The 11643-nt window shown below is 54.2% G+C and overlaps 1 protein-coding gene across 1 annotated transcript in view; it reads left to right on the forward strand.

Moving 5' to 3' along the window:
- SORCS2 (sortilin-related VPS10 domain containing receptor 2) overlaps nt 1-11643 on the forward strand; it is a gene marked incomplete at its 5' end in the record, with an annotated part of 427091 nt that overhangs the window by 355679 nt on the left and 59769 nt on the right. Inside the window, 5 exons of the mRNA XM_006875319.1 lie at nt 811-875; nt 1718-1836; nt 2652-2741; nt 8421-8600; nt 9010-9156. Of these exons, the coding sequence (XP_006875381.1) occupies nt 811-875; nt 1718-1836; nt 2652-2741; nt 8421-8600; nt 9010-9156 (601 nt within the window). The remainder of the gene's footprint in view (nt 1-810; nt 876-1717; nt 1837-2651; nt 2742-8420; nt 8601-9009; nt 9157-11643) is intronic.

An 11643-nucleotide genomic window follows, 5' to 3' on the forward strand; every position in this document is an offset into this window, starting at 1 on the left:
AGTGGTTGAATGAATGAATGGATGAGTGAGTGAATAAATGAATGGATCAGTGAGGGAGTGAATGAATGGATGGTGAGTGGGAAGGGAGTGAGTGAGTGAATTGGAGGCTGAGGGACCAGGCAGATGGAGGTACCAGGCTTGGTCACCCTGAGTCTTGTCATCCTAACTACAAGTGAAAAGCCCCACCTCCCACCAGCCCCCCGGCAGTGAGTCCACCAGGTGGGGGCGTCAAAGGGTAGAGCCGTGTTCCCTGCCAGTGCTGGAGGCTGCGAGTCTGAATTCAGGGTGTGGATACTTACTGGTCACCTTCAGCCTCTGTGAATGCATAGTTGCCCTGTGTACCAGAGTGGCCTCATTAGGTTTCCAAGGATGGCCGGACCTCAGGAGGGTCCAGTCCCAGGAGAAGGACATCATGCTTGGTAGAGGGCCAGTGAAAAAGAGGGAGATGGATTGGCCCAGTGGCCGCAGCAATTGTGTAAGACCAACAACTGTGAAGATGACATCGGCCCAGTGTTTTGTTCTGTTGTCCATAACGTCACTACGACACGAAGGTGCCTAACAACCAGCGTGTTTATAGAAGCAGACCACTAGCTCTTTCTCTGGGCGGAGCTGGTGGGTTTGAACCTCTGACTTTTCAGTTAGCATCTTAACCATTGCACCACCAGTGCCCCTGTGCACTTCTGTGGCCCGGGCACTTGTTGTACTTGTCTTCTCATGTGTGACCTTGTTTCCACAAGGAAGGAGCAGGCTCCACCCATCTCCTGAGATGAGGTGGGCCCCTCCAGACACCCACCTTCCGCTCTTTCCCAGGGCGGTGGCTGGAGTGGACAGAGATGCTGACCTGATCCACATGGAAGCCCAAGATCCTGGTGGAGGTAAGCCAGGGGGCCAGGAGCCTCCCCCACCTCCCATGACCAAGTCTTAGCTGGTCCTTGCCTAGTTTCCAGTCCTCAGTGGCCACTCTGCCTGCTGACCGATGAGGCATATTTGTAAATGCCCTTGTTCTTCAGCTGGGGAGAACTGAAGTCAATAAACCCTGGCCTAGTGATCTGTTCTGGCCTCCGAGCTCTGGGTATTTTCCCAAGTGCAGAGGCAGGGAGAGGACCCTGATGGCTTCATCTAATGCCATAGAGAGCGGGGAGGCCTCACAAGCCTGCAGGAAAGCGTCCACGGAGCACAGACGGAGCATAAATGAGCTGCGTGTCATTAAAAGCCTATTTGAGCAGAGCTCGTGTACACTGGATCTCGCCCTAGGGCTGGAGTTTTCAGCCTCTGCTGTAGGCACAGTACCGCCCCTCTCCGTAAAGCGGGGACACTGAAGCTGTGTGCCTGAAGCCCCTCAGAGCTGGAGTTGTGCTCACAGAGCCCAAAAGATCCTTCCATTCAATTCCAACTCACAGTCGCCGGATAGGACAGAGTCGAACTGCTCCCTAGGAGTTCCGAAGCTGTACATCTTGAGCAAAGCAGATTGCCACAGTTTTCTCCCCGGGACAGCTGGTGGGTTTGAACTGCCCACTTTGTGATTAGCAGACCAACATTTCCCCCACAGCACCAGCAGAGCTCCTTGATCACAGATCCAACCCAGCAGCAAAGCCCACCGGCTTCACACTGGGCTGGGGTAGGCAGGCTGTGTCCAGGGCTGGTCCTGGCTGTGGCTTCAGCTGGACTCGGGGCAGCTGATGTCTCATGCGCCAGATCACTGCTGTTGTCTCCTCAGGTTTCCGCTACATCACTTGCCAGATCCACAACTGCTCCGAGAAGACGCCAGTCACACCGTTCACGGGCACCATTGACCAGGGCTCCCTGACCGTGCAAGACGACTATGGCTTCTTCAAGGTGCGGCCCCCAGGCAGCCCTCACACAGCTACTTTACCTCCTTGGTGTCCCCCCAAAGCTGGCTCCGTCATCCTCTGCCCACCCCATCCCCACTCCCAACCTGGAATCCCTGATCCCAAGCCCATTTTGCCTCATTTGGTTTTGGTGATATCAGACCTGACTGGGGCTGTTTATGGTCTCTGGCCACCTGGCACCAGCTGCCCACCTCCCAGCCACCTGGACTCTGCTGGCTGTACCCCATGCTCTCAGGGAGGGAGTGGTCTTGAGTGAGGTCACCCTCAGAAACCACGTGGCTCAGTCAGTAAGCTCTTTGTCATATAGCTGCTTGATTTCTTCCCTTGACGAGGGGCTCATCCCCTCTGAAACAGTCTTGTCCTCTCCTGCGTGACTAGGATCATGAGAAAGTTCATTCTGATGAGGACTGAAGTTGTTTTCTTTGCATCCCATCTGGTGGTCCCATGAGACACGTTCAAAGTGTCCCTTCCTCTGCCCAGTGGCTCACCAAAGCATTCTCCCTAAAGGTAGATAGAATCTTGGGGATAGAATCTTCTCCACCTAGTTCTACACTTCAGGGCCAGGGAAACAAGGTTCTGGAAGATCTTGGGGAACACAGATCAGTTCTAACTGAGGGAAATGGAGATAATTTCACAAAAGAAGGGCATTTACTCTGGGGCTTTGAAGCCTGAAGAGGAGTCTGCCCAGCTCAGGAAGAATAGATAGCAGCAAAGTAAAAGGGCGTTTCTATGAACTAAATGCAATGTGCAGTTTTCATTTGTGAGGACCTGGTTTGATGCACGTTTCTTCCCTGCTGTTAGGTGACCGCAGGTAACCGGAGCAAGTACTACGTCTCCTATCGTCGAAATGCGTTTGTCCTGATGAAGCTCCCCAAGTATGCACTGCCCAAGGTAAGGGTGGGCTCCCCAGTTCCACCAGGCCTGGGACTGGACCCTGAGCCTGCTTGTGGGAGGGACAGTAGGGCTGTCCGAGGTGTCTGCTGGCCATGGGTCAGGAGAGATAGGAGCTCACTCACCGCTCTTCTGACAGTTTGGCTTTTCCAGCCTCAATGCGAGTGGTTCCCACTGCCCTGGACCTCTGTCTGGTCTGACTCCCAGAACTCTCATACACGGTGGCATTTCCATGGGGAACCTTGCTTACAAGTGACCCCAAGGCCTGTCCTCCCCACTGTCCTTGAGTCTCCCCCCTTTTCATCCCTCATAGCTGGCAAACAGTAGGCGCTCCATAAATGTACTTCCTCTACCTGACCTGGGAGCTGCCCAGATCCTGCCTCACCTTGTGCTAACATCCCACCTCCCCTCCTGCTAAGCTGCTGAGGCCTCTACAGAGGAAGTGGGCAGATTCAGAGAGGTTGAGTAACCTGCTACAGCCACACAGCTCATTCCAAAGGACCCTAGTCCTGGTCCAGGACTCTCTGCCTGCCTCCCCCGAGTGGATCCCCTCCCTCCCACATGTATTTACTGACCATCACACCCCTGCTTGGTGCTGACATGAAGCTGTGTCCAGCTGGCTGGCCTCCTGCCCTGTGGAGGTGTGGAGGGATGCAGAAAGTTAGGTAGAGCTTTGTGCGTTGAGGGGCAGGGAGAGAGGACAATTGGGGGCCAGACTCAGATCCTCTGAGTGACAGCCATGGGAAGCTACAAGTTCAAGGATGGGGGGGTTTGGGAAGGGCAAAGAGGAATTTCCAGCTTTGCTGGTGGAGGCAGGGCAGAGGGGACAAGCTGGGGGCAGAGTAGGGGAGGTGAGGGGACAGATGCCCAGGATGGTGTGAAGTTCAGGACCCTCCAACCTTCCTGCGACTACAGTGGGAAAGACACGAAGCTTTTTGTTTGTTTTAAACAATAAACCACACACGGATGGATAAATTCACAAACGCTGGTGGTACAACAGTGAGGAGCTGACTGCTCATGGAAAGATCAGTGCTTCAAACCCACCCGGCGACTGTGAGGGAGGAAAGTCTGGCCATGGAACCTGCTGCTGGAAAAAACACAAGCCGGGAAACGCCGTGGGGCAGCCGGGAAGCACCGTGGGGCAGCCGGGAAGCACCGTGGGGCAGCCGGGAAACATCGTGGGGCAGCCGGGAAGCGCCGTGGGGCAGCCGGGAAACGCCATGGGGCAGCGGGAAACGTGGGGCAGCTCAGCTTTGTTGCAGGGAGTGTACGAGTTGAAATTGACTCCACTCCAGGGCATCTAACAACAACTGACAGGTGGATGAATGAGTGAGCGAGAGAGGAGAGGAAAGTCAAAAGAAGAAGGAGCTGTCTAGATTAACTGTAGGCTTGGCTGCGTAGGTAGATGAGAAGCTAATGGATTCGTGTTGGCACAGGTAGCTGGCCGCCCTGCGGGGGTGGAGGACTCAGCTTCCTCTACCCTTGGGGATGGTGACCTTGGGGGCTTCAGTCTCTTGAGGCGTCCTGCATCTTTGTCCTTTGTCCTGATATCTGAAGGAGGCACGTGACTGATGTCCAGCCTCGGACCCCTGTTCCTCTCTAGGACTTGGGCAGCCCCTGTACTGTTGGAAGGTCATGGATAGTCTGGCTGTGCCATCCTGAAATTGTCACCAGTCTGGCCTCTGTGGCCCCGAGTGACCCCCCAAATGAACACTTACAGCAAAGGTAGGTCCAGGGAGGTGTGAGATGGGCAGGAGATGCTCAGTGTCTCCTCGTGGCCGGCCCTCCCCAGAGGGTAGGACATGTGGGTCTTCCTTCCTGGCCGGGGACTCCTAAGACAACAACATAAGAGAAGCTTCCAGCGTCCTAGCCAGGCAGCATGGAGGAGGGACCCGTACCTGACACTTGAGACATCGGAGTCAGAAGCAGAGGCTTTGGGGCTGAGCGCTGTCCAGGATGTAAGGATGGATGCCGAGGACATTGACCAGGTCAGCTGGTTTTCCCAGCCCAAGCCCTGCCTCAGCGGATGTCACAAGCTTCGTCTCAGCTTGCCAGGAAGAATCCTGCTTCTTTCCCCCAAACCTGGGAGAACTTGCCAGAACATCCTGGTTCCCAGCTGCAACTGGCAGACCTGGCTAATTGAATTGCCTAATCAGATTTAACCGTTTTATGGTGAATTTGTAACTCTTGCCTGTTTCCACCCTGCAGGCATCTCTGCCATTTCCTTTGTCGTTAATCGCTCAAGTAACATCATACAAACCGTAGACATTAGCCAAGAGGGGTCCACTCCTCAAGCCTCCTCTGCCCCCACCTCTCCTGAAAGCCAGCAGCCCACAGCCCCTGCTGAGAGAGGAGTGAGAGCCACCTGGTGTCTGGCGTGCCGTGGTGATGTAGCATTGTGCCACTGCGACACTGTACAACTACGCTCATGGCCGCAGTACTACCCACTGAGGAGCCTGGGCTGTTGTGAGCTAAAGCAAGCGCCCACGCTCCGACTGTTCCAGGCCTCCTAGGTGCACACAGCAGGGGTGTCTGACTGTGCACATGGTGTTAGTTCATTCAGGTTAAAGTCAAAAGATGTCTCTGCACAAAGGGGTACGTGTTTGCAGAAGTGGCACCCACCACCCTGCTGCCTAGAAACAAGCAAACCCAGTCCACTTCCCTAGCGTGGTTTCTGACTCCTGCCCCCTGCAGGACAGACAGAACTGCTCCTGAGGGCTTATGGGATTGTCAGTCTTTATGGGACCAGACGGTCTCATCTTTCTCCCAGAGCGGCTGGTGGGTTTGAACTGCTGACCTTGTGGTTAGTCACCGAATTCCTGCCCCACAGAGCCACCAGGGCTTTGGGAATTAGAATAGACCCATTTTAGCACAGAGTGTTAGTGGCTCTGTAGGATAAGTACTGGACTGCTAGCTGCAACATCGGTGGTTCAAATTCACCAGCCACTCCTTGGAAGCCCTCCCTACCCAGAGTCGCTCTGAGTTGGAGCCAGCTTGACAGCAGCAATTTCAGCACAGCTTTGCCAAGTTTGGATTTTATCCTGTTTTCCGGTTTTCTTCCTGCTTTAAAGGGGATAAAAGGTCCTAAGCATGGGACTGCTAACCAGAAGGTTGGTGATTCGATGGCACTTAACAACAAGAACATCTAGCTGTTTTTCATCTAGCTGTGGGCACTCAGCTGCCAATGGAAAGGTTGGTGATTGGCCGCTGCCCCCATAAAGATGACAGCCTTGGGACCCCAGGGGCAGTTCTGCTCGGTCCTGCAGGATTGCTGTGAGCTGGTGGGGTCTTGCTTTGTGTTCAGGTGTCTTAAGTCACCTGTTCATCAGGTAAAGAGTATAATAATCAGTAGATGAAAAGACTCGATGCTCAAGGCTTTCATTCCAGTTGGATCAACAATCAATGGCCATGGAAGCTCAGTCAAGGAATCAGAAAATCGCTCAAATCAACCATCAAGGTTCCTGGAAGCAGATGTCAAGAAATCAGACAACGAGGGATGGACAACGTAGACATTGGCTACCCAAAATGGGAATACCTATAAAGGCAAGAAGTGACTGGCTTATAAGCTTTCAAGAGGGAGCCTAGTTCCAGATGGGGCAGTGGTAGGTAGAATCTCCACTGAATGATTTCCAACCTGTTGGGACCAGGCTGGCTAAAGGAAATAGGGATAAGACTCTTGTGGGACAATAGTGAATAATTGCCATCAGGACTGACTGTGAGGGTCATAAATGTAGTGGTAGATGCTTTTTTGACAAAAGGAGGAGAGTGCTGGATTTTGCAGCCCAGGAGCAGAGGTCTCTGGGACCATCAAGTGAGAAGAACGGAGAGCGGGACCCTACCCAGAGAGGCAGTGACACCAGGGATGATGATGTGGACAGATGGAGTGGCTGGGGACACTGAACTCAGGGAGGGAGAAGGGCTGTGTGCTGGCGGCTGGGGGGCAGGCCTGTGTGGTGTACCCTTTGGGGTTGTTTGATGATGCATGGAGGGGATTGTAATCATTGCAATGAAACAAAATATGATAGGATGAGTGTGAAGCTGGTGTTCTCCCATGTAAACCTCACAATAAAAACTTAAAAAAAAAAAAATCAAACAACACCTTGCATTAGGCAAATCTGAGGCACAAAACCTTTTTAAAGTGTTGAAACGCAAAGATGTCAATTTGAGGCCTAAGGTACGCCTAACTCAAGCCATGGTATTTTCAAAAATCTCATATGCATGTGAAAGTCAGACAGTGAATAAGGAAGACCAGAGAAAACTGATACATTTGAGTTCTGGTGTTGGAGGAGAATACTGAAAGTGCCATGGGCTGCCAAGAGAACCAACAGATGTGTGTTGGAAGAAGTGCAGCCAGAGTGCTCCTTAGAGGCCAGGATGGCCAAACTTCGTCTCTCATACTACGGACATATTGTCAGGAGGGACCAGTCCTTGGGGAAGGACATCATGCTTGGTGAAGCGGAGGGTTGGCAAATAACAGGAAGACTCCCAACAAGATGGATTGCCACAGTGACAGCAACCGTGAGATCAAACATAGCAACGATTGTGAGTTTGGCCCTGGCCAGGCAGTTCTGTTGTGCATAGGGTTGCTATGAGTTGGTACTGACTCCATGGCGCCCAACAACAACATCAATCTCTTTAAATTTCTAAAAAGCAAAGATGCCACTTGGATGGCTAAGGTGCGCCTGACCCAAGCCATGGTATTTTCATTTGCCTCATGTGCCTGCAAAAGCTGGACAGTGAATAAGGAAGATGGAAGAATAGATGCCTTTCAGTTATGGTGTTGGAGGAGAATATTGAACACATCCGGGACTTCCAGGAGAACAAACCAGTCTGTGTTGGAACAAACCAGCCAGATGTTCTTTAGAAGGAAGTATGGTGAGACTTTGTCTCGTGTACTTTGGACATGTTGTCAGGAAGGACCAGTCCCTGGAGAACGTCATGACGCTTGGTAACGTAGAGGGTCAGTGAAAAAGAGGAAGACCCCCAACGAGACGGACTGACACAGGGGCAGCAGTGACAGGCTCAAACACAGCATCAACTGTGAGGTGGGTGCAGGACCGGGCTGCGTTTTGTTCTGTTGTACACAGGGCCACTGTGGGTCAGAACCAAGTTGTACACAGGGTCACTGTGGGTCAGAACCAAGTTGTACACAGGGCCACTGTGGGTCAGAAGCAAGGTGATGGCATTTGACAAAAATAAAGTTCCAACAGTCAATTGAAATACGATGTGTCCACAAAACAGAGCATCCTATGGTCATCAACAATGATGTTTAAAGTCAGTGACAGAGGAGGAAACTGGTCTCCATATAATGTGAGTAAGCAAGCTGAAAACCATGCAGGAAGATGTCTAAACTGGACTTGGGGGAAACCTGAACCTTGTGTGTGCGGGTCGCTGCATTCCTCCAAAGGCAGGGCTGGCATCCACCCTGACCCACACCCCTTGCCCCGGGACCTGCAGATCCCAGAGGGGGCCCACTCCTGTGCTGACCTCCGCGTTCTCCCAAGGACCTGCTCACCCTACAGGAGGTCCACTACCTCTGTGGCTCCCACTGTCCCCCCAGGACCTGCACACTCCTCAGGGTGTCCACTCCCATCCACCCTGACCCCACTGTCCCCCCAGGACCTGCACACCTCACCGAGGGCCCACTCCTGTCCACCCTGACCCCCACTGTCCCCCCAGGACCTGCAGGTCATCAGCACGGACGAGAACCAGGTGTTCGTGGCGGTTCAGGAGTGGCATCAGGTGGACACGTACAACCTGTATCTGTCAGACCCGCGTGGTGACCGCTACTCACTGGTGTTGGAGCACGTGCGCAGTTCCCGGCAGGCTGAGGAGAGCGTGCTGGTCGACATCCTCGAGGTGGGCACAGTGGGTGGCCGCACAGGTGTACCTGGGACCGTGCCAGCCCCCCTAACACAGTTGTTCTCCAGTACTCTCTCCCTCTCTCTGCGCCCCCCGCCCCCAGATCACTCTGTCTGTCCCTGTCTCTCTCTGTCTCTGTCTTTATCCCTGTTTCTGTCTCTCCCCCAGCTCACTCTCTGTACCGGCCCCTCCCTCTCTCTGTGCCTCTGTGGGTTGGGCCCCCCTTGCCTTGGGGCCAAAGCCACCTGGTGGTGTGAGGGGAGGCCTGAGCTCAGGCTGGGGAGCGGGGTTGGTGTGAGGGTCTGTGAACCTGTGTGACGAACCACTGGACATGGAACTGGTGTAGGCAGGTGCTCCGCTGCGAGCTCAGGAGACGCCCACCAGCCCTCTACCGTCTCTGTCCCAGGTCCGGGGGGTGAAAGGCGTCTTCCTGGCGAACCAAAAACTCGACGGGAAGGTGATGACACTAATTACATACAACAAGGGCCGAGACTGGGGCCACCTGAGGCCACCCAGCATGGACATGAATGGGAAGCCCACCAACTGCAAGCCGGTGAGTGCTGGGCTCTGGGGGCCGTAAGTCACATGTGAAGGACCCTCTAAGAGGGGCACACACGCCAGCACTGTGGGGAGGCAGGAGCCCCTTACTGGGAATTGGTCAGGGAGAAACCAGGTGCTCCACACCACAATCACTTAGTGTCCAGGTCTGCTGGAGGACGAGCTCGGCTAGGTCCCTGCTGTCTGCGTCTGGCAGCCTCCCTCCTGGACCAGCAGACACTGTGGAAGGAAGTGTCCTCCAAGGGAGCGAGCACTGGTCTCTGACCTTCCTCAGAAGTGATGGTCAGGGCCAGGACCCCAACCCCATGATCCCAGGACCACTTGCTGACCCAGGGACACCGCTTCACAGGGGACAAGAGTGGACCTTGGCTGCCTGAGGATGCTCCCTAGTCTCCGGCCTGTGTGGGTGGGAGGCAGGTTAGAGAGTTTGGGGGCCTGGTCTCATACCACCACCCCCCCCCCCCCGAGGCCAGCATGCAGGGAGTGCTGAGTGAAGAGGCTCGAGGGGTCCCCAGGGTCTGGATGAGGCAGGACCCCCTCTCCCAGGCCTCGCTCCTTGTACACCATGGAGGCCCCTGATCTGGGCTGGGGAGGGTCCAGAGACCCTTGGAGCAACAATCTCACCCTGCCCCACTGTGTGATGGTGGATAAGTCACTGAGAACAGAGTGGAAGTGAAGTCCCCGTGGGGGGAGGGGGCAAGCACACCTCTTCCTGTGGGCCCTCCCCCTCTCACACTCCTACTCACCCGTGGAAACCCTGCCCAGATGCTCCCGTGTTGGACTCTATGGTGGTTCCCATCACCCAGCCCCTCTCAGGTGAGGCTGCAGGGAGCTGCAGAACCCACTGCTCCACCTCCCTGGCACTCAATTTCATCTGCAGAATGGAATGAGGTACGTGCCTGTCTTGCAGGCTACTCCACAAATACGTACGAGGGTCTGTCACGCACCCGGCTCTGCTCTCGGTATATGGCAGCTAAGAACAGAGCCCCCGCCCCGTCCTGAGTGGTGGTGTTAGCTGGCGTCCACCCTGTGCTGCCTACGCTTCCTGATAATGTTACAGTCCATTGTTGGCCACCATGCCTTCCCTCCCAATGGGGTCTCCTTTGTTTGTTCTGACCCTCTAGTTCATCAACCCTGGTGACCTGGCCAGCAACCGGGCTTTCCTGATAAAGGGTTTGTGTAAGAGAGCTGAGTCTGCCCATCCTCACCAACAGGGCACAGAAGGGGCTCAGGAAATAGTACCATGCTATCCGCAGCCCTTGCTGCCACATCCTTGGCCCTGGGACTGAAATGACCTTCCAAACAGGGGGCTGGCTCTGAAAGCCAGGGTGACCTGGCCTCCCTCACGCAGCCTGAGCCCTGGCCGCCCCACTGCAGCCACCGCTTCAGATTCAAACACCTGTCAGCCTGTGATTTGAGGGAACCACCTGCCCTTTGTAAAGCCCCTCAGAGAGCAGGATTGTAGTGAAGGGGCTAATCCCTGTGTCATCATCCACACAGTTAAGCCATATTAATCTGTCAAAGCAAGATTTTTGCTAAGAATAGATTCTTGTCTGCAATTATGCGGCTCAGTGAGGAGGTAACCCTGACGAGATTTATATCCCAGACCTAAAATAATAGCAATAGGAGCCGATTGACGGGTGTGCAGCCCCGGGCACTCCAGACAAGTGAGCTCGGTCAGGCAGAGATTGCACTGGGCACCCGGAAACCCAACTGGGCACAAATGACAGTACGTTACAGCTGCCCTCCGGGAGCCGGGACTCCAAGCATGTCGCTGCGGAGGCGTGGTGGGGATGTGTGCAGGGATGAGAAAGACCCCTCTTACTGAGAATCTCACTCAACTCCGTACCCTGTCAAGAAACAAGCAAACTGCCAGCCCGCATGAAAGTGAGCCCTGCTTGTTGCAGACCCCTGGACAATAGGACATGCCGAAAAAAGGCAACAAGGGACAACTCACTCAGCAACTGACCTGAAGGTTGGCAGAGCCATGGAAGAAAGTCCTGGCTGTCGGCTTCCATCAAGACAACCACCGACAGACCTATGAGCTCGAATTGGGTCACTGAGTCCCTGGGTGGCAGAGAGAGTGGACACACTCAGCTGCTCACCAAGAAGTTAGAGGTTCAGGTCCACCTAGACGTATCTCAGAAGAAACTCCTGGCAATCTACTTATGAAAAATCATCCACTGAGAACCCTGTGGACACAATTCTACTCTGACAAACACGGGGGCACCATGAGTGGGATCTACTTATGAAACATCATCCACTGAGAACCCTGTGAACACAGTTCTCCTGTGACACACACGGGGACACCATGAGTGGGATCTACTTATGAAAAATCATCCACTGAGAACCGTGTGGAGCACAGTTCTACTCTGACAAACACGGGGGCACCATGAGTGGGATCTACTTATGAAACATCATCCACTGAGAACCCTGTGAGCACAGTTCTCCTGTGACACACACACGGGGGCACCATGAGTGG

Source organism: Chrysochloris asiatica, unplaced genomic scaffold (assembly GCF_000296735.1).
Source record: "Chrysochloris asiatica unplaced genomic scaffold, ChrAsi1.0 scaffold00319, whole genome shotgun sequence".
NCBI lineage: Eukaryota > Metazoa > Chordata > Mammalia > Afrosoricida > Chrysochloridae > Chrysochloris > Chrysochloris asiatica.